Genomic DNA, 25,818 nt, shown 5'->3' on the forward strand with positions numbered 1-25,818 from the left:
TCACAAAGAATTTCATCATCATAAAGGACTATGTAACATATAAAAGTGTGGTGTGAGGGTTTCAAGTGTTGTATAAGTACAGAAAACACCTTTGTTTGTAACTTGGGGTATCAATTACTTACAAAGAACTAGTTGGTTAATTGGGATTTTCTTTTAGTTGTTATAATAAGACTTAAAATGGGAAAGCTTATCATGTATTTCATCTGGGGGTTCATATCTTGTATTTTTTGCCACATTAGCAATCTCCCCGAGGTCAAAACATGTGGTAACATTTGGTTTGAGATACCTCCTACTTTAATGCTGTTATAGTATATAAAAATGTAAAATGAATGCACTTCAAATTCAGACTGAGCTCTGGCAATACTGTCATCGAATGATCATTTATTTTCAATCTTTAGTCTTTTACATTCTGATCAGCATATATTTGCTGCATCACAAAATAGTCCACACTGCTAACTAAGTTCCAGAAGGTCTTAAATATAAGTCAACCACCACAAAATAATCTGATAGACAACATCATATAAGTGAAACTGCACAGTAGCACAGTCCTTCACTATACATAGTGTGGAGTCTAGAACACGGCTACTCAACATCAAATGAGTCATCAATCAAATTCCTCATCGGTATCAGACAGTCCTAAACTGTCATCAGACTCATCATCCTCCAAAGGGGGTGGTTCATCACCCAAATAGATTTCTTTTTTCTCCTGGGCTAAACGTTTACTTTCTTTTTCTTTCTCTTCTTTTCCATTCTTTTCTTTCTCTTCAATTTTGAGGGGTGGCAGTTCAAGTTTGGCCCAGGTGACAGGATCCATTTTTTTAAGGCTGATTTCCACTTTTGTTGGACCCATATTAGCAAAGCTTTTCTCTACATCAATGACCTGAGGAAGGAATTAATTTCAACTGGGGTTACTCATTTTGCCAAGGGTTACAATCCTAATGAAGGCTTGCTTGATGGCTACTCTCAGGAATGTTGCACCACAGAGTGATGTCACATCCAAGTGGCATGAAGGTTTTTCACCTATTTACACCAATTGCCAAATATTTTCTCATAAAAATATTGCAACTTTAAGGACATTTACTTGCATTGCAGAGCATGTGATAAGAGCACCCTCTACTGACCAGTTACAATTCCAATGTTGATTTAACTAACTATATTTGTCTTCATCCATTCAGAAGAGTGTTCAATTATTTATGATGTTAGCCAGTCATACTTTTTGTCAGTAATTTTTTATTTAACCTTTAAATTGCTAGCACATTTGTGTGCTCCTGGATCTGCTACTTTATTAAGAAGTCAGTTCACCCATACAGGCTGGGATTTTGTCTTGGCGACGGTGGTCTCAGCCACCGGCAAAAGCGCCAGCGTGAGCCCTGCCTCGCTTCCTCTGGGGAAGGCCTGCCGTATACGTGCCAATTAGGTGGAGAGCAGCAGGCCTTTCCCAGGATTAAGGACCCCGGCGAGAGAAGACCCTCCTTTACTGAGCAGTGTCACCACGGAGGCAGCGGAGCACTCACCTGAGGCCATGGACCCAGGCCAAAGGAAAGTCTCAGCGGCAGGGGTTTCGTGGGGTGGGGGTCGTGTGGGAAGGGGGTCAGCAGCAAGGGCAGGGGGGCGGCTGTCAGCGGGCCCCTCTTCCCAATGCTGGGTCGCTCGATCAGGCACTGTGCTTATTAATGACGGATCCACCCCCCCTCCCCCAGAACCGGCCAGCAACTCACACGGGTTTGTTTGGTGTGCTCCCCATGCAGTGAGTAATCAATGCACCGCTGGGCTAATACTGGCAGTGACAGGGTGAGACCCTTAACTGGGCATTAATCGCCCACTTAAGGGCGTCAATTGGCAGTGGGGGGGGGGGGCGTAGACCGTCCACAGGCCTTCCCTCTTCGGACTTAATTTCAGTAGAAACGATGTCCCTGCTCCCACCAACATACCGCCCATTTATATGCTCTCCCTGTCCCCAAAGTCACCGTGGGGTGAACATAAAATTCCCCCTGTAGACACTGAAAGAAATCTTAATTTAGTTGCTCAGACATCAAAATTAGCTTTGTATCTGTATGCCATTAAAATATACTCAACAACTGCAAATAAAATGGGTTGAAATCTTGTATAATATTACTTACAGACATGTTAATGCATTTATAGGATATTCCTCTGTGTGCTACTTTAAATAAAGGTGTTGGCTCATTTTGAGTTAACATCTTCATTAATTTAGCAGTTGCAATAGCAACAACATCCTTATATTGCACCTTTAACATAAAATCCCAAGGCACTCATAGAGTTGTAATTGGAAGAATAAAATTTGACACTGCGCCAAAAGAGCTATTAAGAGGGGTGACCAAAGTTTTAGTTAGTGGGTTTTAAGGAGAGTCTTAAATGAGGAGAATGCACGCATTTAATTTTCATTGTTGTATAAACTAGTATATCTCCCACTGTGTTGATGATAGGAAATTGGCAAAGTGGGTTGAGGACAATGAACAGGCAAAAGCCTAAGACAAAAACAGCAATCAGCAAAGAAGGTAAGGAGTTTGGACTGCAGTGCTAGGAGCAGAATGCAGATAGCCTAAGAACTGGAAAACACAGCAGCTGTAGGGCACTAGATGGTGTAAGCAAGCAGGCAGATACAGTTGATAGCAGAATCAAAGAACGTGCACTGGGGTCCAAGAGTAGGATAGGGACAGTCAGAGCCCAAGCAAAAGTGGCAAATCTATAGCCGTAGGTGGGTGTGGCCTGGGGGCTGGGGCCAGAAGCCTGAAATAATAGGATCATAAGTGCCAGTTCCTGTTACATGGTGGCAAGAAACCTGAGATGGTGGGGAAGTGCAGAGCCATGCAGTAGCAGCCAAGATGAGCGGAGATAGAAGAAATAGTGAAAGGAAAGATATAGAAGTTAGAAAGAAATGGAAATAAAAATTATACCTTACTCTTAGTGGCAGGAAAGCTGAATTACAAAATATCCTATTAGTTGTGAACATAGTGGTAATTTTGGTGCAATATTGTGGGAGGACAGAATAGTGTAGAAAACATATAGAAATGGCATTTATATAGCTTCTTTCATGTCCTCTGGATGTTGCAAAGCACTTCACAACTAATTCATTATTTTGAAGTGCAGTCAGCATTGATATGTAGGCAAATGCAGGAGCCAATTTGTGCACAGGAAGGTCCCACTATTGCTAATAACATAAGTTACCAGATAATCTGTTTTGGTAGTGTTGGTTGAGGAATAAATGTTGGCCAAGACACCAGGACAACCCCTCAGCTCTTTTTGATTAATGCCACAGGATCTTTTACATACACCTGAAAAGGCAGATGGGGCCTGAGTTTAATCTTTTAGCTGAACAACAGCAGCTCCAGCAATTCAATGTTCTCTCAGTATTGCATTTAATTGTCAGCCTACATTACGTGCTCAAGTCTCTGGAGTGGGCGTGAACCCACAAGCTCCTGACACAGAGATTAGAGTACACTATAAATGTCAAGTAGGATACAATGGTGAATATGGACAGGTAGTTATAAAGCTGGCATTACAGGTGCTTGAGAAAACATGTCAGAAGTGTGACAAAATTGTGACACTAGAAGTATGTTCAGTCATAAGACTTTTGATAAATTATTCGACAATCTCCCTTGATGTTGCACATGGGGATTGCAAATCTAAGATTTAAAATATATTACAGCTATACATTGTTAACAAATAATATTGAAGAAAAACTGAAATGTTTTTCTCATTTATGTTTTGTTACCAAGAGCTTCTGTGGGACTGGGTTCAACAGTAGCCTTTCTTCCATCTCTTGGCTCTAAAGGTCCTACAAGAAATTAGTTTGCAACTGTTTTAATTTGCTGCCCAGTGAGTAATTTTGTGTTGGCAGACTTGCATCCATTAGGAATTAGGTTGAGACTGTCCCAAATGCTTTTCAACAAAAAACTTACAGCCCACACAAGGGAGACTGTTGTTCCAATGGTTGTAGTTGGATGCAAGCCAGGTCCCAACAATGAAAAGGTGGTGAAAAACCAATCTCAAAGAAAAGTTAAGACCCCCAGTAGCTCAGTCACTGGCCACCATGGAAGTAAGTCCTACAGAACTGCTCTATCCCTGGTTTGATCCCCTGGCTTGTACAGAGTTAGCTAATCTCTTAAGGTAGCAGTGGAGGTGCTACATTTGGCTGACACTGCTGTCTAGACTCATAAAATATAGCCATTAGGGGTAGTGGGGAAGTATTAGAAATATCATACCCTAGTGAGAGGCAGCAGCTTTAAGAAACAAGAGAGAAAATTGGGGAAAAAAACACAAAGAATACTTACACCCCACAGATTTAATACTTTGTGAAACACTTTATCCTGTTCAAACATGATATGGATAGTCAACTGTAAAAAGATAAAGAAAAAAACTAGTAAATATTGTGGTCATCAATTTTACCTTTTTGACTGCACCTATATTAAAAGTTTCAACTCCAATGCAAAGAGATTTTGGATATGCATTGATGCATAACTGGTAGTTCTCTTAGCAAGTGCTTCCTCAGTACACCAAAGTGAGAGATGTGAAACATTTTCCTAACATTACTTGGGGCTTTGCATCACTAGTATAATAAGAGCCTGGCACAAAACTACATTTTAACAGTGGCAAGGCAGTGCACTTACTATAACCTTTATTATGTTCTTTATGATGTTTCCATCCACTTTCATAACTTTAGAAATTAGTTGCTCGAAGATCAGAGATCTCAGAAAAGGTTGGCTCAAATCTGGTTCCAGGAACTGACACAATCCTGAAATTATGGGCAGGAGTTTGCCTCCAGGGTCAGCAACGTGATGTTGGGACCATTCCCAGATCCTGACCCCGGCCCAGGGGTGGGTGGGGGGGGACACACCCTGCACAGAGATGGACTGCCAATTGGCTGGAGGATGGTTTGGGTGGCCAGTTAGCAGCAGCAGGTGTGGGATGGAGACAGGGCTTGAAAGTGCAGGCCCAATTTAAAGGCATCACGACAGCCATAACTGTGGCAGCCATTAGGAAGCAGGAATGCAAGCACCAGGGAGACAGGAAGCGAGACAAGGCCTGGCACCCGGGGCAGGGCTGCCCCACGCTTCACTGATGCAGACCTTGAGGTACTCCTGGAGGCCATGAGGGAGAGGAGGGAGGTCATCTTTCCGGAGGGTGGCAGGAGAAGGCCACATAGCCAAATAAAACAGGTATGGCTGGCGGTGGCTGAGACTGTCAGCAGCATAAGTGTAGTATGGAGGAACTGGATGCGGCGCCGCAACAAGTTTAATGACCGTCTTTGCCCTGCCAAAGTGAGTGCAACAAGAGACCCTGCTGACAGGCCTCCAGGTATTCAACCTCCAGCAGACACACGAGCTGAGGAGCCTGAGGGCATATGCTGGTCCTGAATTTGTGAGGAATGTGTGCCCGAGGCACTTACTGACCCCTCAGTAATGCCTGGAGCCATAGCACCGTTGATAACCTGGCAGCATTGATACATGCAGCTTCTTATGTAAATGAGCCAATGGCATTGGTCAGAGAGTCCAGCAGTTTTGTCACTGCAGGAGGAAAGGACACATAATGACAGGGAGAGGGCTGTCATCGGAGGAGGAGTGCCCCAGCTCGCCATTGTCAGTGCAGTGGAGGAGGCAGTGATGGAACTTGCCAGGGTGGCCCCGCAGGACCAAGCGGGGCAAGGACAGATGGGCATACCCATCACATCAGCTGCATTTGGAAGCCTCAGCTCTGCAGAGGCTACTGCTGTCAAAGGCTTGTTCTTATGATCTACTTTTTGTGTCTCCCACAGGATCAGTTGTGGAGGGGGAATGCCTGAATCCTGTTGCTACCCCAGGGCCATTGCAAGAAACCGTAACAACACAGCCAGCAATGTCACATCTTACAAGCGCGCCCACCAGCGCAGATACACTCATGTTGCTGGGTCCTTGCATGCACTTAAATAGCGTTGGACTGGGTGAAGAGTAGGGCACTGGTGTGAAGGAGGAGGTTAGAGAGGCAGAGGCAGCAGTGCGCAGTCCCCCTCAGAGGATGGAGGTCAGACAAAGCCATGCTCAGCTGGGTGCAGATGCAGGGCTTCGGGAGTTACAAGAAAGGAGGCTCGACTTGGACCAGCAAGCAGCGTGAGCTGTGTACCCACATGTCAAGAGTTCCCTGAGGCAGTGCGGGGTCATGGGTTGAGAATGGAGGAGTCCATTCGCCACATGCCGAAGAGCCGCCACTATCTCCCGCATGGCAGCTCATTTAAATAGCTGGGGCGGCCAGCCCCCCTCAATCACGTGGAGGGGGCGGGCTTTCCTTTGATGGCAATGGAGTCAGCTGATGTGCGTAGGCATTGCCGCCATTTTTAAAGGGCAGGCAGCCTTACCGGCATATTTACATTTTTCAAGATATTCCCCCCAAAATTTATCAAATAAATTTCTAAGCTCCTTTCCCAACCCCCAATAACAATTACATTAAGTATTTGCCCTATCCCCCACCAAAACACTTACCTTTTAAATCTGACCTTCCCCCCACAAACTGCACAAAGTTTAAAGTTCACCCCTTCCCACCATCCCCTACACCCATTGTGTTTATTTAACCCCGTTCCCCGCCCCCTGCACTAAATATCTTAACTCCTCCACCCTCCCCACAGTGTCACACCAACTTTCCCTGGACAGGGTTTTGAAGGCGTGGGAGTGACGGCTGTCGCGACGAAGATCGCAGTGGGCCCGGAAGATTTCAGGTAGGTTTATTTAAATTTATTCAAGTCATTCATTTAAATATTTAGATTCAGTTCCCGTCACTCAGCAGCAGGGGAGCCACCACAGAGCCTAGCCGCCGCCAGGAGGATTAGGCCGGGCCCTCCGGCGTTAGCCTCCATGATGGGCAGCTGCCGAACCCATATTCCGCCCCCCACTTCCCCCCTGCCACGGAGCCTGACATCGTGGGCTTGGTAAAATCCAACCCAATATTTGAGAACCATAATCCCATCACCAGCTGTTGCCTTGCTTACAGACACCCACAATGATCTCTCCACCATCACCACTCCACCACCACCCACCATGCCCCCACGGTGCCAGGAGGGTCACAACCCCCTCCACTGGCCGAGCTCGTAAGAACACTCTCTCTGCAAACTCTGCACACCTGATGGCATCTGTGTGCCAATGGCTGAGTGTCCCTCTCAGCCATGCTCCCTTTTATGGGCCCAGCTAAGTTCATGGCACAGCCATGACTGGCTCCCCGCTGTGTTGCCACTTCCATGTACCTGGACTGCCCCTGATCCAGTGTGCAACCCGTGCGCCCCCACCAAAATTTCAAACTGACCCTTAATGAACTGACAGTAAGCTGGTCAACAAGATTAATTGGCCTCATTTCCAAATCGGGCAGGTTGCCTGGGTCCGCCTAACCCTGTCTTGGGGAAAATTGCTAACGGCGGGAATAGCCACACAAAACCAGCATGCCGACAAGCAGTCCGAATTTCCGTGCCTGCCCACCTCCGCTCTTGCCCCCATCAGCACCTAAAAATCCTGCCCTGTGTAGTTGGCAAGGCACAGCCACTTTACACACTGTTCCCCACTGAGTATCAGACAGGTGATGCACTGGTGGGACCCAAGTTGAATCAGGTCCTAAAGATCTGCCTTCTATGGCCTAGTACCTACCAAGCTTGTGGGCGGCACAGTGGTGCAGTGGTTAGCACCACAACCTCACAGCTCCAGCGACCCAGGTTCAGTTCTGGGTACTGCCTGTGCGGAGTTTGCAAGTACTCCCTGTGACCGCGTGGGTTTCTGCCGGGTGCTCCGGTTTCCTCCCACAGCCAAAGACTTGCAGATTGATAGGTAAAATTGGCCATTGTAAATTGCCCCTAATGTAGGTAGGTGGTAGGAGAATGGTGGGGATGTGGTAGGGAATATGGTGTTAATGTAGGATTAGTATAAATAGGTGGTTGTTGGTCGGCACAGACTCTGTGGGCTGAAGGGCCTGTTTCAGTGCTGTATCTCTAAATAAATAAAAAAATAAATAAAATAAAAAAAGCTTTAGTTCACTGTTATCGCTGCACCTCCTCCAAAACAACTAGAGTGAAGCTTCTTACAGCAGCACCCACTTTCACCTAAAGTTCCTTTATGGTATCTTTTATGTTTAAAAGCTTTCACTCAAGTTTCCCAAAAATAAATAAAAGTTCTGATTTAAGATTCTCTTATTTTTCCATCTGTATTTGTTGAAGGTTTTTAAATTCTAGGGTTTAAATGATGTTGTACTTACCATTGTACGGTTAGCATCTACGTAGCTGCGCTCTGGGTTAGATGTTTTTGCATAGATTGTGATGACTACCACACTGCCAGTCTGGTGCCAGTCATGCCGGCAGCCAACCAGTTTTTTATCCTAAAACAATAAGACAGGGGCATGGTAAATACTTGTGGGTGAAAAATGTGCATTTATGTCAACTGCCAGGCCAGTTCAAGGAAATGGTTGTCTCAAATTCATAAATGCACAGCTAAGTAACTATCACACAGCTATGGCAATATGGGTAGGGTTCTCTTTATACAGTATGAATCATGATTCAATAGTCAGTTGAGGTTTCGCACACCATGGACATTAATTCTACTTGTGACATTTTTGGGGGGGAATTTTCCCAGGTAAGGGGAGGCAGATTTGTGTGCATGTGGGGAGTTAAATCCCTTAAAAGTGACGTTGAGTCGGGATCCTGACATCATCCTGCCATCTTCCGGGTTTCACTGTGTCACACCCCCCCCCCCCTTGGATCTGTCAGGAAACCAATTAAGATACTTAAAAAGCAAATTAAGTGCTGTTTTAATCCTCAATTCTGGATTTCAAGCCAAGGCAACGGTTTTCCAACCTGCCAGCAATTCACCAGTCACCGAGGCACGTGCACAGCCTGAAGAGCTTCTTCAGTGAAACTGACAAATTGGGAAGGCTTTGATCAGTGAAACTGAAGCGCTGCAGCCATGACCAGGTGAGAGGCTGCTATTCAAAGCACTTCTCTCAGAGAGTGCATTCACTGCTTGACGAGTGATTGCCAACTTCTTGGAAGGCACTTCACTTGTTTAGCACTTCATTCACCTGCTGCACTTTCCTGCTGTCAGCCTTCACCACAGCATGCACCTTGTAGCCTGGCCGAGATCAGATTGCCCAGCACTGATTGGGAATAAAACCTATGTCCTTCTTAGTCTATATGGTTCAGTTTCACACTTGCCAGTGCACTTACCAAATCCTTTCTATGTCACTTACCGGCTCATCTATCTTCTGGGAGCAAGTAGATAAAACACAGTGGCGCAGTGGTTAGCACCGCAGCCTCACAGCTCCAGGGACCTGGGTTCGATTCCGGGTACTGCCTGTGTGGAGTTTGCAAGTTCTCCCTGTGTCTGCGTGGGTTTTCTCCGGGTGCTCCGGTTTCCTCCCACAAGCCAAAAGACTTGCAGGTTGATAGGTAAATTGGCCATTATAAATTGTCACTAGTATAGGTAGGTGGTAGGGAAATATGGGGACAGGTGGGGATGTTTGGTAGGAATGTGGGATTAGTGTAGGATTAGTATAAATGGGTGGTTGATGTTCGGCACAGACTCGGTGGGCCGAAGGGCCTGTTTCAGTGCTGTATCTCTAATCTAATCTAAAAGTTTCAGGGTTTTATGCATGATGGATTCTTCATCACAGGGAGCCAGTAGTAATTCCTGAAGTAATTAACTGGTGAATATCCTTGCTACAATATCCCAATGGCTGAAGTGATCTCTCACTTCACCATCTTTGAACTCCTTTATCTGAGGCTGGCATGTGCATATTAGGTCAATAATAGATTACACTAGTAGGCTACTGCAAAAGTGTCTGGCAGACTGGATTCAATCTGTAGCTAACTGTACAAAAACAGGAATATTTTTCATCCAGACTGGCTCATTTTATCGCAGACCAGATGGGATCCCACATAGGACTTACCGCTTCTTTCTTGGTCCAGAGATGCTTGCCCTTAACGCAGCCAGGCTGTTCAATGAAGTCTTCAAACTCTGTAGTCTTTATCTTACAGCAGCTCCAATATTTCATTCTATTAGAAAATAAAAACATAGAAAGAGAAATGGTATTTGGCCCATCAAGCCCAAAAAGGTTCAAGCAAAGTTATTCCCTGCCCTCAAAAGTTAAATCAGGCAAAATTCCAAAATCCTCCTCCATTATCTTGAACAGTTGCATTCCTTGCAAAACATTTCTACTGATCATCTTTGTCTCTCAATTTATTCATCCAACTATTGAAAGATTTTGAGAGCACTGTCGTAGCCCAAACGTCGCCACAATATTTTTCCAAAGGTCTGAGTTTCTTCTAAGTTTTCTTTCCATAAAGCAAAAGGCAGCTTTTTTTAAACTGAACAATTCAAAATAAACTCTTTTTTATTTTGCCTTCCATAACTTTCTGTGCCACATTCCATTCCCAAGAACAATGCTTTTTTTTTTATTCATTCATGGGATGTGGGCATCGCTGGCTAGGACAGCATTTATTGCCCATCCCTAAATCCCCTTGAGAAGGTGGTAGAGGTCGCGGGTTTGAAAGGTGCTGTCATGGGAGCCTTGGTGTGTTGCTGCAGTGCATCTTGTAGATGGTACACACTGCTGCCACTATGCGTCGGTGGTGGAGGAAGTGAATGTTTGTGAATGGGGTGCTAATCAAGCGGGTTGCTTTGTCCTGGATGGTGTTGAGCTTCTTGAGTGTTGTTAGAGCTGCACCTATCCAGGCAAGTGGTGAGTATTCCATGACACTCCTGACTTGTGCCTTGTAGATGGTGGATAGGTTTTGTGGGGTCAGGAGGTGAGAAACTTGCCGCAGGATTCTCAGTCTCTGACCTGCTCTTGCAGCCACGTTATTTATATGGCTACTCCAGTTCAGTTTCTGGTCAATAGTAACCCCCAGGATGTTGATAGTGGGGGATTCAGTGATCGTAATGCCATTAAATGTCAAGGGGGGATGGTTACATTCTCTCTTGTTGGAGATGGTCATTGCCTGCCACTTGTGTGGCACGAATGTTACTTGCCACTTATCAGCCTAAGCCTGGATATTGTCCAGGTCTTGCTGCATTTCTACATGGACTGCTTCAGTATCTGAGGAGTCGCGAACGGTGCTGAACATTGTGCAATCATCAGCGAACATCCCCACCTCTGACCTTATGATTGAAGGAAGGTCATTGATGAAGCAGCTGATGATGGGGTTCTATAATCAACTGACAGCAGGTCTGGGAAGGCAGCTGGCAGTGTTCACCCCTCCCCGCAGTTACTCATTCTATGTTCTCTGCCTCCATCACTGCACTGACTGTTTGCTCCCTCTCTCTTGCAGTATTTCCCTTGTTTCCCCCTCTCTGCCTACAGTGATGCTCTCCCAGATAGTCCCTCCTTGCAAAGATTCTCCCTCTGACGCCCATCCCCTCAGCAATTCTCTGCACTGTTCCTTCCTTCTGTCCCTGCAATGAATCTTCCCAATATTCATTCTCCTTTTCTTAAAGTAACTCTCTTCAATATTCCATTCCTCCATTCCGATTAAGAAACACTCGCCCAGGCCATCACTTCCTACAATGCCATGGCAAACATGAATAAGTTATCACCTCCTGATGCTCTGTGGCACAGAGTAGCAAAATTCAAATACACTGTGCGACCATGTCACCTGTTGTGGCCATTTTAAGTAGTGAGATTTACAGAAAATGCAGTGAAAACATTCCCCTGGTATTGAGCTGCACCCCAGGGGAATGTTGTAGTCCTAATTCCCCAACCCACACTACCTTCAGGTGCAAATGAATGCTGGGAATGTGACATTTACCCTTTAGTCTATATCTGTCAGCACTTTGTTCTCGTAGTTTTCAATATTATCTTTTGAAATCTTCTTTCTGCCATACTGCTCTTACCTTCCGGGAGAGGAGCACATCCAGCGTGCCGAAGTTGTGAAAAAAAAAGAAAAAAAAAGCCAACAGTGACGTCAGAGGAGAGCTGCAAGCTGATTGTTTGGTGAGTCACTGCTGTTAGTGCATTTAAATATCTTTAAAAAAATAAGGGGAAAGTTTTTTTTTGTTGAAAAAAAAACCTCTGGTGATAAGGTGAGTACTACTAAAGTGTTTTTTTTAAATTCAGTGTAGCTTATTAAGGACTTTAGATTGTAGTGGGTAGAACAAGACCCCCAGTGTAATTAATATTTTTTAATTAAGGGACTAACTAATTAATCTAAGGGTAAGTCATGACAGGAGAGCTCAGCCCCGTGATATGCTCCTTCTGTGCTATATGGGAAATCAGGGACGCTTCCAGTGTCTCTGATGACCATATGTGCAGGAAGTGTATCCATCTGCAGCTACTGGCTACCCACATTACGGAGCTGGAGCTGCGGGTGGATTCACTGTGGAGCATCCGCAATGCTGAGGACGTCGTGGATAGCACGATTAGTGAGATGGTCACACTGCAGATAATGGCCGCACAGGCAGAAAAGGGATGGGTGACCACCAGACGGAGTAGTAGGCACAGGTAGGTAGTGCAGGAGTCCCCTGTGGCCAATCCCCTCTCAAACAGATATACCGCTTTGGATACTGTTGGGGGGGAATGACCTCCCAGGGGAAAGCAGCAACAGCCAGGTCCGTGGCACCACGGAGGGCTCTGTTGCAAAGCAGGGGAGGAAAAGGGTTGGAAGAGCTATAGTGATAGGGGATTCTATCATAAGGGATGCAGATAGGTGTTTCTGTGGCCACAAACGAGACTCCAAGATGGTATGTTGCCTCCCTGGTGCTAGGATCAAGAATGTCTTGGATCAGCTGCAGGACATTCTGAAAGGGGAGGGTGAGCAGCCAGAGGTCGTGGTCCATATTGGTACTAACGACATAGGCAGGAAGAGAGATGAGGTCCTGCAAAGTGAATATAGGGAGTTAGGCAGAAGGTTAAAAAGCAGGACCTTTAGGGTTGTAATCTCAGGATTACTCCCTGTGCCACGTGCTAGTGAGGGTAGGAATAGGAGCATAAGGCAAATGAATGCGTGGCTGAAGAGCTGGTGTAGGCGGGAGGGCTTCAGCTACTTGGACCATTGGGATCTCTGCTGGTGCAGAGGTGACCTGTACAAGCGGGACGGTTGCATTTGAACTGGAAGGGGACCAATATCCTTGCAGGAAGGTTTGCGAGTAATACTCGGGAGGGTTTAAACTAGTCTTGCAGGGGGGGGTGGGACCCAAAGTAGTAGTCTCTACGATGAGATAGTTGAGGCAAATGCAGAGGTTAAAGCAAGCAAATCCAGTAGGCAGGCCGGGCAGGGGCAGGACAGGGAGCATGGAAGGTCTGGTCGGCTAAACTGCATTTACTTTAATGCAAGAAGCCTTCCAGGTAAGGCAGATGAACTCATGGATCGGTACATGGGATTGTGATATTATAGCTATTATGGAAATGTGGTCGAGGGTTGGGCAGGACTGGCAGCTCAGTGTTCCGGGGTACCGATGCTTCCGGCGTGACAGAGGTGGAGGTAAGAGAGGAGGGGGAGTGCACTATTGATTAGGGAAGACATTACAGCAGTACTTAGAGAGGATATCCCGGGGGGAACGTCCAGCGAGGCCATATGGGTTGAACTTAGAAATAAAAAGGGGTGATCACTTTGATGGGATTATACTATAGGCCCCCCAATAGTCAGAGGGAATTGGAGGAGCATATATGTAGGGAAATCACAGATAGGTGTAGCAATTATAGGGTTGTAATAGTAGATGATTTTAACTTCCCTAATATTGACTGGGACTGCCTTAGTGTTAAGGGATCAGATGGGGAAGAATTTGTTAAGTGTGTCCAGGATAGTTTTCTGAAGCAGTGTGTGGATGGCCCTACTAGAGAACGGACTACACCCGACCTCCTCTTGGGAAATGAGGATGGGCAGGTGGTTGATGCGTCAGTGGGGGAGCACTTTGGGACCAGTGACCATAACTCTACTAGCTTCAAGATAGTTATGGAAAAGGATAGGACTGGTCCTCAGGTTGAAGTCCTAAATTGGGGGAAGGATAATTTCGATGGCATCAGACAGGAACTCTCAAAAGTTGAATGGGAGAGGCAGTTTACAGGCAAAGAGACGTCTGGCAAGTGGGAGGCTTTTAAAAGTGAGATAGGAAGAGTTCAGGGCCGGCATGTTCCTATTAGATGGAAGGGTAAGGCTGGCAAGTTTAGGGAACCTTGGTTGACGAGGGATATTGAGGGTCTGGTCAGGACAAAGGAGGAGGCATATGTCAGGTATAGGCAGCTGGGATCAAGCGAGTCCCTCGAGGCGTATAGGGGATGTAGGAGTACACTTAAGAAGGAAATTAGGAGGGCGAAAAGGGGCCATGAGATTTCCCTGGCAGATAAGATAAAGGAGAATCCTAAAAGATTCCATAAGTATATTAAGAGTAAAAGGGTAGCTGGGGAGAGAGTAGGTCCCCTTAAGGATCAGTGTGGTAATCTATGTGTGGAGCCACAGGAAATGGGCGAGGTCTTAAATGAATACTTCTCGTTACAAAGGAGGAGGTGTTGGAAGTTTTGAAGCGCATTAAGGTGGATAAATCCTCAGGGCCTAGCCAGATGCATTCTAGGATGCTGTGGGAAGCAAGGGAGGAGATTGCTGGGGCCCTGGCAGAGATTTTTGTATCATCGTTAGCCACGGGTGAGGTACCGGAAGACTGGAGGATAGCTAATGTTGTGCCTTTATTTAAGAAGGGCAGCAGGGATAAGCCAGGGAACTACAGGCTGATGAGCCTTACATCAGTGGTGGGAAAGTTGTTGGAAGGGATTCTGAGAGACAGGATTTATATGCATTTGGAAAGGCAAGGTCTGATTAGGAATAGAATAGAAATCATGTTTCACGAATTTGATTGGGTTTTTTGAGGAGATGACCAAGAGGATTGACAAGGGCAGGGCGATGGACGTTGTCCACATGGACTTTAGCAAGGCCTTTGACAAGGTCCTGCATGGTAGGCTGGTCCAGAAGGTTCGAACACATGGGATCCAGGGTGAGCTAGCCAATTGGATACAAAATTGGCTTGGTGATAGGAGGCAGAGGGTGGTAGTGGAGGGTTGCTTTTCAGATTGGAGGCCGGTGACCAGTGGTGTGCCGCAGGGATCGGTGCTGGGCCCTCTGTTGTTTGACATATATATTAAAGGACTTGGATGTGAATGTAGGGGGCATGAGTTTGCAGATGACACCAAAATTGGTGGTATAGTGGACAGTGAAGAAGGTTGTCTAAGGTTACAACAGGATATAGATAAACTGGGAAAGTGGGCAAGGGAGTGGCAAATGGAATTTAACGCAGACAAGTGCGAAGTGATGCATTTTGGGAAGTTAAACCAGGGCAGGACATATACAGTGAATGGCAGGGCCCTGGGGAGTGTTGTTGAGCAGAGAGACCTTGGGGTGCAAGTACATACTTCCCTGAAAGTGGCAACACAGGTAGACAGGGTGGTGAAGAAGGCGTATGGCATGCTTGCCTTCATCGGCCGAGGAACTGAGTACAAGAGTTAGGACGTCATGTTACAGTTGTACATAACTTTAGTTAGGCCGCATTTGGAGTACTGTGTGCAGTTCTGGTTGCCGCACTACAGGAAAGATGTGATTAAGCTAGAGAGGGTGCAGAAAAGATTCACAAGGATGTTGCCTGGTTTGGAGGGCTTGAGTTATAAAGAGAGATTGGATAGGCTGGGTCTGTTTTCCCTGGAGAGAAGGAGACTGAGAGGGGACATGATAGAGGTATATAAAATTATGAGAGGCACAGATAGGGTAGATAGCCAGAGTCTGTTTTCCATGGTAGGGGACTAAAGCTAGAGGGCATAGATTTAAGGTGAGAGGGAGGAGGTTTAAAGGGGATCAGAGGGGTACATTTTTCACACAAGGAATAGTGGGTATCTGGAATGAGCTGCCTGAGGAGGTGGTGGAGGCAGGAACAGTAGCAACATTTAAGAGGCATCTGGACAGGTACTTGAATGAGCAAGGCGTAGAGGGATATGGAATTAATGCAGGAAGGTGGGACTAGTATAGATAGGCATTATGGTCGGCATGTATAGATAGGCATTATGGTGGACCGAAGGGCATGTTTCTATGCTGTACGACTCTATGACTCATACACTGACATACCTGCAAAATATATACAAATGGGAACTTATTGGAGAGAAAGTCAATAGGGGAAGGGAAGGGAGCTCCAATGGCCCAGAGGTAATTACACCACATGGTAACAATCTGCATGGATCAGGAAGATCCCAAGCTCTAAGAGCATAAGAACTAGGAGCAGGAGTAGGCAATTCAGCCCCTCAAGCCTGCTCTGCCATTCAAAACGATCATGGCTCTAACAGCAGTCTGTGCTGAGTTGGTCAATCTCAGTTGAGATTGCAGATTGGCACTACAATTGGTCTCCATGTCCCTGGGCTAAGGAGGTGAAAATCAGCAAAAGTTCTCACTTTTGATTGCTATCCATTGACTTCTGCTAAAAAGTGCATGTGTGGGTTTTGGGGAAGAATAGGATCAGGCATGACTGTGATGCCCTCTGCAGTCAAAATAATCAGATGGCATTCACTTTCTTACACAATAATAGCCATTCAGGCAAGATATTGGAGGACTGATAAAGCTCATAGAAATGTAACTCAGTAAATTTCAATGAATTAATTCAAGGAGTTGTTATTATTGTTGTGAAAACTCACCCTTCATGGAAGATGGGTATTCCAGGATGAAAGTTGCATGTTTCCAGATCACTCTCTGGCCCTTGAAATGTCTGTCAGAGAAAATGAAAGAAGAGCACTACAGGGAAGGACATCACAAAGTTAAGGAAATGTGCCTTCTCCTGGGTCTTCCCTTGTGCTAGTACTTCACTGACCCATGATGGGTAGGCCCTAAGCTCCAGAATTCCCTATTTAAATCTCTACCTCTCTCTTTAATTCGTTCCTCAAAAACCTACCTCATTGGCCAAGCTTTTGGAAACCTGTCCTAATATGTCTTTATGTGGCTCAGTGTCAAACTAATACTCCTGTGTTGCTTTACTACATTAAGCACGCTTTATTGATGGAAATTTTTCTTTAACTTATTCACAGGATGTGGTCATTGCTGGAAAGACCAGCAATTATTTTCCTTCCCTAATTGCCGTTGAGAAGATGGTGTGAGCTGCCTTCTTGAATACAACTGAGTGGCTTGTCAGACCATTTCAGAGGGCAGTTAATAGTGAACAACCTTGCTGTGGCTCTGAAGTCACAGGTAGGCCAAATTGTGTAAGGACAGCAGATTTTCTTTCCTAAAGAACACTAGTGAACCAAGAGGTTTTTACGATCCAGTAGTTAAATATTCACCATTACTGATATTAGCTTTTTATTTAATTCCAGAGTTTTTTAATTAATTGGCAGCTGCTGTGGTGAAATTTAAACTCATTTTTCCACAACATTCATCCAGGTTTCTGGATCACTAGTCCAGTAACATAACTGCTATGCTACCATTCCCAAGACCACCATGTTACTGTTTCCATGAAGGTGGCAAGAGGTGATGCCCCATGGACAAACAGGTCACAGATTCAGGTCCAAGCAAATGCCAGACATTTTGACACAAGAAAAGAACAACACTTGGAGAAAGAATTGCCAGCCAGACCACCTCCTAGACCACCAGCTCCAGGAATGCACGGCACAGACTTGGCGAGAAGGTCACCTGCCTGTAGTCTTAGCCGGGGAGAGTAGTGTGGTGACAATGTCACAGAATCACAGAATTGTTACAGCACAGAAGGACGCCATTCGGCCCATCGTGTCCACACTGGCTCTCCGAAAGAGCAATTCACTCAGTTCCATTCCCCCGTCTTCTCCCGTAACCCTGCACATTCTTGCTTTTCAGAGAACAGTCTAATTCCCTTTTGAATGCTTTAATTGAACCTGTCTCCACCATGTCCTCAGGCAGTGCATTCCGGACCTTAACCACTGGCTCTGTGAAAAAGTTTGTCCTCATGTCACTTTTGCTTCTCTTACCCATTACTTTAAATCTGTGCCCTCTTGTTCTCGATCCTTTCACGGGATGGAAACAGTTTCTCTCTATCTACTCTGTCTAGACTCCTCATGATTTTGAATGCCTCTATCAAATCACCTCTCAGCCTTCTCTTCTCCAAGGAAAACAGTCCTAACTTCTCCAATCTATCTTCATAACTAAAGTTCCTCATCCCTGGAACCATTCTCGTGAATCTTTTCTGTACTCTCTCCAATGCCCTCACATCTTTCCTAAAGTGCGATGCCCAGAACTGGACGCAATACTCCAGCTAAGGTCGAACTAGTGTCTTGTATAAGTTCTACATAATTGTCTTGCTCTAGTACGCTATGCCCCTATTAATAAAGCCCTGATCAAAAGGGAGAAAAAATATAAAACAAACTCTTAATCTGAATAAAATTAGAGTACAGTTAGAGTACAACCCACCTTCTTACAGCCAGCATGTTTACATAAAGTGTCCACTTTAACTCCACTACTGGGGTCTTCCTCTGAAATAGAAGATAATACAGGTTTAGTTCAATCATTCGCCACTTTAACCTGGATATGTTACCGCTGAAACTCTCCTCCCAGGTACCTCTAACATTGGCCAATCTAATAACTAAGAAGTGGGGAATCATTATCATCAATTGAAAAATGTTCTTGAATAGTGACATGATGCAGCATTATGGGCTAAATTAGTAATATATTTTCATAATGGAGATGAGAACATAAGAATGCATGGAATGAGAAAAGCACTTTTGGCCCATCAAATCCAAACCTTCTAAATAGCACATACACACAATTCAAAGAACATCACAGACCCATTTAATCATCCAAGGGAATATTCAATATAAATACTTTTTGATGCCCAAAGATAATCCAACAAGGGCCTGAATTTTCAGGTCCTGCTGGGGGTGGTCACAGAGGCGGATGGGGCCTGAAAACACAGGCGCTGGGCAGCGTGCCTATTTCCCAATGCCAGTCCCACCTGGTTGTGTTCAGGGTTGGGGGAGGGTGGCATCACGATCCTGCCCAATCCCTGATTAGAGCCAATTAAGGTGGTTGAGAAGCTCATCATGAGTTTGTTAATGGGGGGGTGTTGAGATTTTCATGGGAGAGGAGGGCTGCATGCGCTGTTTGGGGCAGACCAGACCTTTGGGAAGGAAATCTACTGTCCTTACCTGGTCTGGCCTACATGTGATTCCAGACCCACAGCAATGCGGCTGACTCTTAATTGCCCTCTGAAATGGCTTAGCAAGCTGCTCAGTTATATCAATCCGCTACATGGGCAATAAAGAGTGAAACCGGACGGACCACCCAGCATCGACCTAGGCACCGGAAATGACAATGGCAAATCCAGCCCTGTCGACCCTGCAAAATCCTCCTTACTAACATCTGGGGGCTTGCGCCAAAATTGGGAGAGCTGTTCCACAGACTAGTCAAGCAACAGCCTGACATAGACATACTCACGGAATCATACCTTACAATGTCCCAGACACCGCCATCACAATCCCTGGGTATGTCCTGTCCCACCGGAAGGACAGACCCAGCAGAGGTGGCAGAAAAGTGGTAAACAGTCGGGAGGCAGTTGCCCTGGGAGTCCTCAACATCGACTCCGGACCCAATGAAGTCTCATGGCATCAGGTCAAACATGGGCAAAGAAACCTCCTGCTGCCCTCCCTCAGCTAATGAATCAGTACTCTTCCATATTGAACAGCACTTGGAGGAGGCACTGAGGGTGGCAAGGGCACAGAATGCACTCTGGGTGGGGGACTTCAATGTCCATCACCAAGAGTTCCTTGGTAGCACCACGAGTGACCGAGATGGCCGAGTACTAAAGGATAAAGCTGCTAGACTGGGTCTGCAGCAGGTGGTGAGGGAATCAACAAGAGGGAAAAACATACTTGACCTCGTCATCAGCAATCTGCCTGCCGCAGATGCGCCTGTCCATGACAGTATTGGTAGGAGTGACCACTGCATAGTCCTTGTAGAGACGCAGTCCTACCTTCACATTGAGGATACCCTCCATCGTGTTGTGTGGCACTATCACCGTGCTAAATGGGATAGATTTAGAACAGATCTAGCAATGCAAAACTGGGTATCCATGAGGCGCTGTGGGCCATCAGCAGCAGCAGAATTGTACGCAACTACAATCTGCATTCTCATGACCTGGCATATCCCCACTCTACCATTATCATCAAGCTGGGAGAACAACACTGGTTCAATGAAGAGTGCAGGAGGGCATGCCAGGAGCAGTACCAGGCATACCTCAAAATGAGGTGTCAACCTGGTGAAGCTACAAGCCAGGACTACTTGCATGCCAAACTGTGTAAGCAGCATGCGATAGACAGAGCTAAGCGATCCCATAACCAACGGAGCAGATCTAAGCTCTCTAGTCCTGCCACATCCAGTCGTGAATGGTGGTGGACAATTAAACAACTAACTGGAGGAGGTGGCTCCACAAATAACCCCATCCTCAATGATGGGGGAGCCCAGCACATCAGTGCAAAAGATAAGGCTAAAGCATTTGCAACAATCGTCAGCCAGAAGTGCTGAGTTGATGATCCATCTTGGACTCCTCCTGAAGTCCCCAGCATCACAGATGCCAGTCTTCAGCCAATTCGATTCACTCCGCGTGATATCAAGAAATGACTGAAGGCACTGGATACTGTAAAGACTATGGGTCCGGACAACATTCGGGCAATAGTACTGAAAACTTGTGCTCCAGAACTTGCCGCACCCCTAGCCAAGCTGTTCCAGTACAGCTACGACACTGGCAATGTGGAAAATTGCCCAGGTATGTCCTGTACACAAAAGGCAGGACAATTACCACCCCATCAGTCTACTCTCAATCATCAGTAAAGTGATGAAAGGTGTCGTCAACAATGCTATCAATTGGCACATGCTTAGCAATAACCTGCTCAGTGACGCTCAGTTTAGGTTCCGCTAGGGCCACTCAGCTCCTGACCACATTATAGCCTTGGTTCAAACATGGACAAAAGAGCTAAACTCGAGGTGAGGTGAGAGTGACTCCCCTTGATATCAAGGCAGCATTTGACCAAGTATGGCATCAAGGAGACCTAGCAAAACTGAAATCAATGGGAATCAGGAGGAAAACTCTCCGCTGGTTGGAATCACACCTAGCACAAAGGAAGATGGTTGTGATTGTTGGAGGTCAATTATCTCAGCTCCAGGACATCATTGCAGGACTTCCTCAGGGTAGTGTCCTAGGCCCAACCATTTTCAGCTGCCTCATCAATGACCTTCCTTCAATCATAAGGTCAGAAGTGGGAATGTTCGCTGATGATTGCACAATGTTCAGCACCATTCGCGACTCCTCAGATACTGAAGCAGTCCGTGTAGAAATGCAGCAAGATCTGGACAATATCAAGGCTTTTGGCTGATAAGTGGCAAATAACATTCGTGCCACACAAGTGCCAGGCAATGACCATCTCCAACAAGGGAGAATCTAACCATCTCCCCTTGACATTTAGTGGCATTATCATCGCTGAATCCTCCGCTATCAACATCCTGGGGGTTACCATTGACCAGAAACTGAACTGGAGTAGCCATATAAATACCGTGGCTACAAGAGCAGGTCAGAGGCTAGGAATCCTGTGGCAAGTTACTCACCTCTTAACTCTCCAAAGCCTATCCACCATCTACAAGGCACAAGCCAAGAGTGTCATGGAATAATCTCCACTCGCCTGGATGGGTGCAGCTCCAATAACATTCAAGAAGCTCGACACCATTCCTGACAAAGCAGGCCGCTTGATTGGCACCCCATCCACAAACATTCACTCCCTCTACCACCGACGCACAGTGGCAGCAGTGTGTACCTTCTACAAGATGCACTGCAGCAACACACCAAGCTCCTTGGACAGCACCTTCCAAACTTGCGACCTCTACCACCTAGAAGGACAAGGGCAGCAAATGGTTGGGAACACCACCACCTGCAACTTCCTCTCCAAGCCACACACCATCCTGACTTGGAACTATATCGCCGTTCCTTCACTGTCACTGGGTCAAAATCCTGGAACTCCCTTCCTAACAGCACTGTGTGTGTCCCTACCCCACATGGACTGCAGTGGTTCAAGAAGGCCCGCACTTGAGTTTCCCTGCTTCCATTCCCACCCCTGCGGCTGCTAATTGGCTGCCAAATCCGTCTCCCTATCAATTCAGGGGTCGCCCCCATGAAACTTGGAACTCATTTCTGTTTTCCCACAGGAATGGGTTTGGGACCCGGAAATGGTCCTGACTTCCATTTCCTGCCCCAACTCAAAAATCCAGCCCAAGATTTCAGAACATCCATCTATCTTCATATCTTGACTCTTTAACTCTGATCTATCATCCTCCACAGACAACATCAAGTCTGAAGGAAGAAAAACATCTTTCTGATCCCAATTGTCTCTCTCTCTCTCTAATGGAGAGAGATGCCTATGGCCCCTTTGAGACTACTTTTAACTTTCAGCAAGCCTTTCCTAAATCTCAGTCCCCTGCTCCAGCAGTACAGGAGCTACATTTCACTGGATGCGAATTTACCTGCAGAATTTTTGACAGAAGCTCCCAAACTAGCGACCCACTGCCCCGCCCCCACCACCAAACCACCTAGAAGGGCAAGGGCATCAGTCATATGAGAAAATCATCAACCCCAAGTGCCCCCCCAAGGCACACACCATCCCGGCTTGGACGTTTATCGTCGTTCATTCATTGTTGCTGGATCAAGATTCTGGAGCTCCCTCCTAAAAGCACCGTGGCAGCACCTTCACCACACTCAGCAGTTGAAGAAGGCACAGCCACCTTCTCAAGGGTAACTAAGGATGGACAATAAATGCTGGCCTTGCTAGTGATGCCCATATCCCCAGAATGAATTTTTTTTTAAATAATAGATTCTTTTAAAGCTGGATTTTAGCCCACAGGCACATTCTGTGTGGGGGGCTGTGGTTTGGAGGTCAAAACAAAAACTAAAAGAACAGGTTTCCTGAACATACACTTTAAATTTTTTGTGTCGGTTTCCTGCCTACAGGCAGCCTGATTGACAGGTAGGAGGTTTGTTGGGTTGGGAAACTTGCAGCACAAGGCCGCAGCCAAGGCGAGCAGGTAGATTTAGTGGGGAATGAGAGAGATTGTGCCAGTAGCGGGGTGGGGGTGTGTGGTGAGGAGCAGGTGGCAGGGGAAGAGGGCCCAATCGTGGGCGGGGGTCAAATTCACAGGGTGGTCCCAAACATGGGGGAGGCTCCTGATCATTCGGGATGTTTCTGATCATCCTTGGGGGGTCCAATCACAGTTGTGGGGTCCTATGGCGGCAGATGGATCTGATGGTTGTGGGGGTGGTGTATGGATGGTGGTTGGGGGGTCTGATGGTGGTTGGAGGGCATTCGATAATGGAGGGGAGGGTGTTGTTGGGGCTGGGGGAACTACCCCTGCTCCTCTTCACCCACTAGCTACACTGCAAAGGCACTTGCCTCATGGATTCAATCCTACTCACCCCCTTTCACCTGCTGTGTTCCCAAGAACTAGGAAACCCGGCTGACATTAGTGAAAAATAGAATCACTGTTGAAATGAAGGCACGCAGATTCATTATACCATTTAAATGACCAACCCACCTCCCGCAAATTGATTGGTTGTCTGCCACTCATCCCACCTCTGTTTAAACCAGAAGAGGGTGGGTTTGAGGTGGGTTGGGTTCCTGGTTCAGATTTTTTGAATTTTAAGTCTCTAACCCAATTCCAACCCACCTGTTTTTGGGAGTTAAAATTCAGCCCTTAGAGTCTACCTACCTCTGGTTAAGCAACGCCTCAATTTTAAAATTCACATCCTTGTTATCAAATCCCTCCATGCCCTTCCCTCTTCCTATCTCTGTAATCTCCTCGAACCCTCCGAGATATCTGTGCTCCTCTTGAACATCCCCGATTTTAATTGCTTCACCATTGGTGGCCATGCCTTCAGCTGCCAAGGTCCTAAGCTCTGGAATTCCCTCCCAAAACCTCTTTGCCTCTCCTTCCTCCTTCTGCCCTTAAAACTTACCTCTTTGATCACGCTTCTGGTCATTTGCCCAAATATCACCTTATGTGGCTCGGTGTCAGATTTTGCTTGATAACGCTGCTGCAAAGTGCCTTGGGACATTTTACTACATTAAAGGTGCCAGATAAATACAAGTTGTTGTTTGTTGTTGCTCTAGTATTTACCTCCCTTTGTGCCTATTTTCTGAGTTGATTCACTGAGCTTCTCCAGAGACTCTTGCAGTGATTTAGAGACTTTCTGAGGCAGTTTTACCAACGGTTCATCAGAACTATCAGAATAAAGAAAACAATTAACAAAAGCAACCTATCATGCAGATTATTCAGATCTACTATTTTAATAGGTGCATCAGTGCTATTCAAAGGGATGATTTTCAGAAGTGGGGAATGGGACACCCCTCCAAAGTCAGCAACACCACCCTCAGGGCAAGTGGAGAAAAGATTAGATGCAGAGTAAACTCCTTTCTAGCCTGCCCTGTCCAGCACTCTCAGGTCAGGTGCAGCATGGGTTAGAAATCGAGTAAACTCATTCTGTATTGTACTGTCAAGTGCTCCCAGATAGAGAATGAAGCTTCCAATGCTGTCCTATTATGTCCCCTCAGTCACCAAATGCACACAGTTTGGGTACAGCATGGATTAAATAAAGCAGAAAACTCCCTACTACTCTATCAAGCACTTTCAGGTCATGTCTAGGAAAGTAGAAACAGGAGTAGGCTATTTAGCCCCTTGAGCCTGTTCTGCCATTCAATGAGATCATGGCTGATCCACGATCTAACTCCATATACCCACCATTTTCACATATGCCTTAATACTTTCGCATAACAAAAACCTATCAATCTCAGATTTAATACGAACAATCAATCTAGCATCAACTGTCATTTGGGAAAGAGAGTCCCAAACTTCTACCACCCTTTGGCCAAAATTTTAGGTTGCAGTGGCAGCCCCGCCCACCGGCTAAAAAGTCAGAGGCGAGTCTGCCTCCGCTGGTCCTGGAAGTCAGGCTGTAATTTTACATGCCCTAAGCCCTTAATTGGCCTCGGTCGGGACTTCCACGCCTCTGAGGCAGGAAGTGCCGCCTTCAAGAGCTGCCAGCCAGAGAGCCTGCAGTCCCTCAGTCCCAGCATCGCCATCAGGTCATTTCTGGAACTGCACCCAGCAAGAAGAGGACGATGGATGTCGCCCTTCAGGAAGTGAAGTGGGGTTCGGGCCTTGCTGGGGACAATTGGCTGGGCCCCAGCGAGCGGCGTATGGGTTGGAGTCTAGGGCAGGGGTGTTAGTTTTAGCAGGGGTGGCTCATACTGTTGGGGCGGGGGGGGGGGCTTCTCCATGGGGCACAGGGTGCCCGATCAGCAATCCCCCACCCACCACCCCGCAGCTCGCAAGGAGGCTGCCAGGAATTACTGTGTGGCCTCCTCAGCTGCTGAAGTGCCGGAAGCCGCTGTTAAGATACAAGCAGTAACAGAAAGAGGCCCTTAAGTGGCAATTAATGGGCCACTTCAGGGCCTCAATTGGCCTGGGGTTGGCAGGCCATTTACCACCTCCCACGCCGCTGATAAGATAGCAGCAGGGGTGGGTAGGCGATGGGAACGGCGCCCCTTACCTCCTACACGATTTTAGCCCCCCTCCAGCTAACTCCCGGGGGTGGTGGTAGGGGGCCGTAAAATTCCAGCCTTTGTGTGTAAAAGTGTTTCCAGTTTCACTCCTTCAAAGTCTGGCTCTAATTTTTTGACTATGCCCCCCTAACCAGCAGAAATAGTTTCTATCTACCCTATTTGTTCCCCCTAATATCTTGAAAACTTCATTCAAATCAACCTTAACCTAAATTCCAGGGAATACAATCCAAGCTTCTGTAATCCCTCCTCATGATTTTCTAGTAAATCCACGCT

At 46.5% G+C, this 25,818-nt stretch overlaps 1 protein-coding gene across 1 annotated transcript in view; it reads right to left on the reverse strand.

Annotated features, from left to right (window-relative positions):
- Nucleotides 1–361: 361 nt before the first annotated feature.
- The window catches only part of LOC137377618 (cysteine and histidine-rich domain-containing protein 1-like), a 45,135-nt gene continuing 19,678 nt past the window's right edge, over nt 362–25,818 (reverse strand). Inside the window, exons 5-11 of the mRNA XM_068047458.1 lie at nt 24,101–24,204; nt 18,359–18,420; nt 16,621–16,691; nt 9,910–10,015; nt 8,224–8,343; nt 4,293–4,355; nt 362–880 (exon numbers count right to left, since the gene is read on the reverse strand). Coding sequence (XP_067903559.1) covers nt 605–880; nt 4,293–4,355; nt 8,224–8,343; nt 9,910–10,015; nt 16,621–16,691; nt 18,359–18,420; nt 24,101–24,204 — 802 coding nt within the window. The 3' untranslated portion in view covers nt 362–604. The remainder of the gene's footprint in view (nt 881–4,292; nt 4,356–8,223; nt 8,344–9,909; nt 10,016–16,620; nt 16,692–18,358; nt 18,421–24,100; nt 24,205–25,818) is intronic.

The sequence above is a fragment of the Heterodontus francisci genome, chromosome 15 (assembly GCF_036365525.1).
Source record: "Heterodontus francisci isolate sHetFra1 chromosome 15, sHetFra1.hap1, whole genome shotgun sequence".
NCBI lineage: Eukaryota > Metazoa > Chordata > Chondrichthyes > Heterodontiformes > Heterodontidae > Heterodontus > Heterodontus francisci.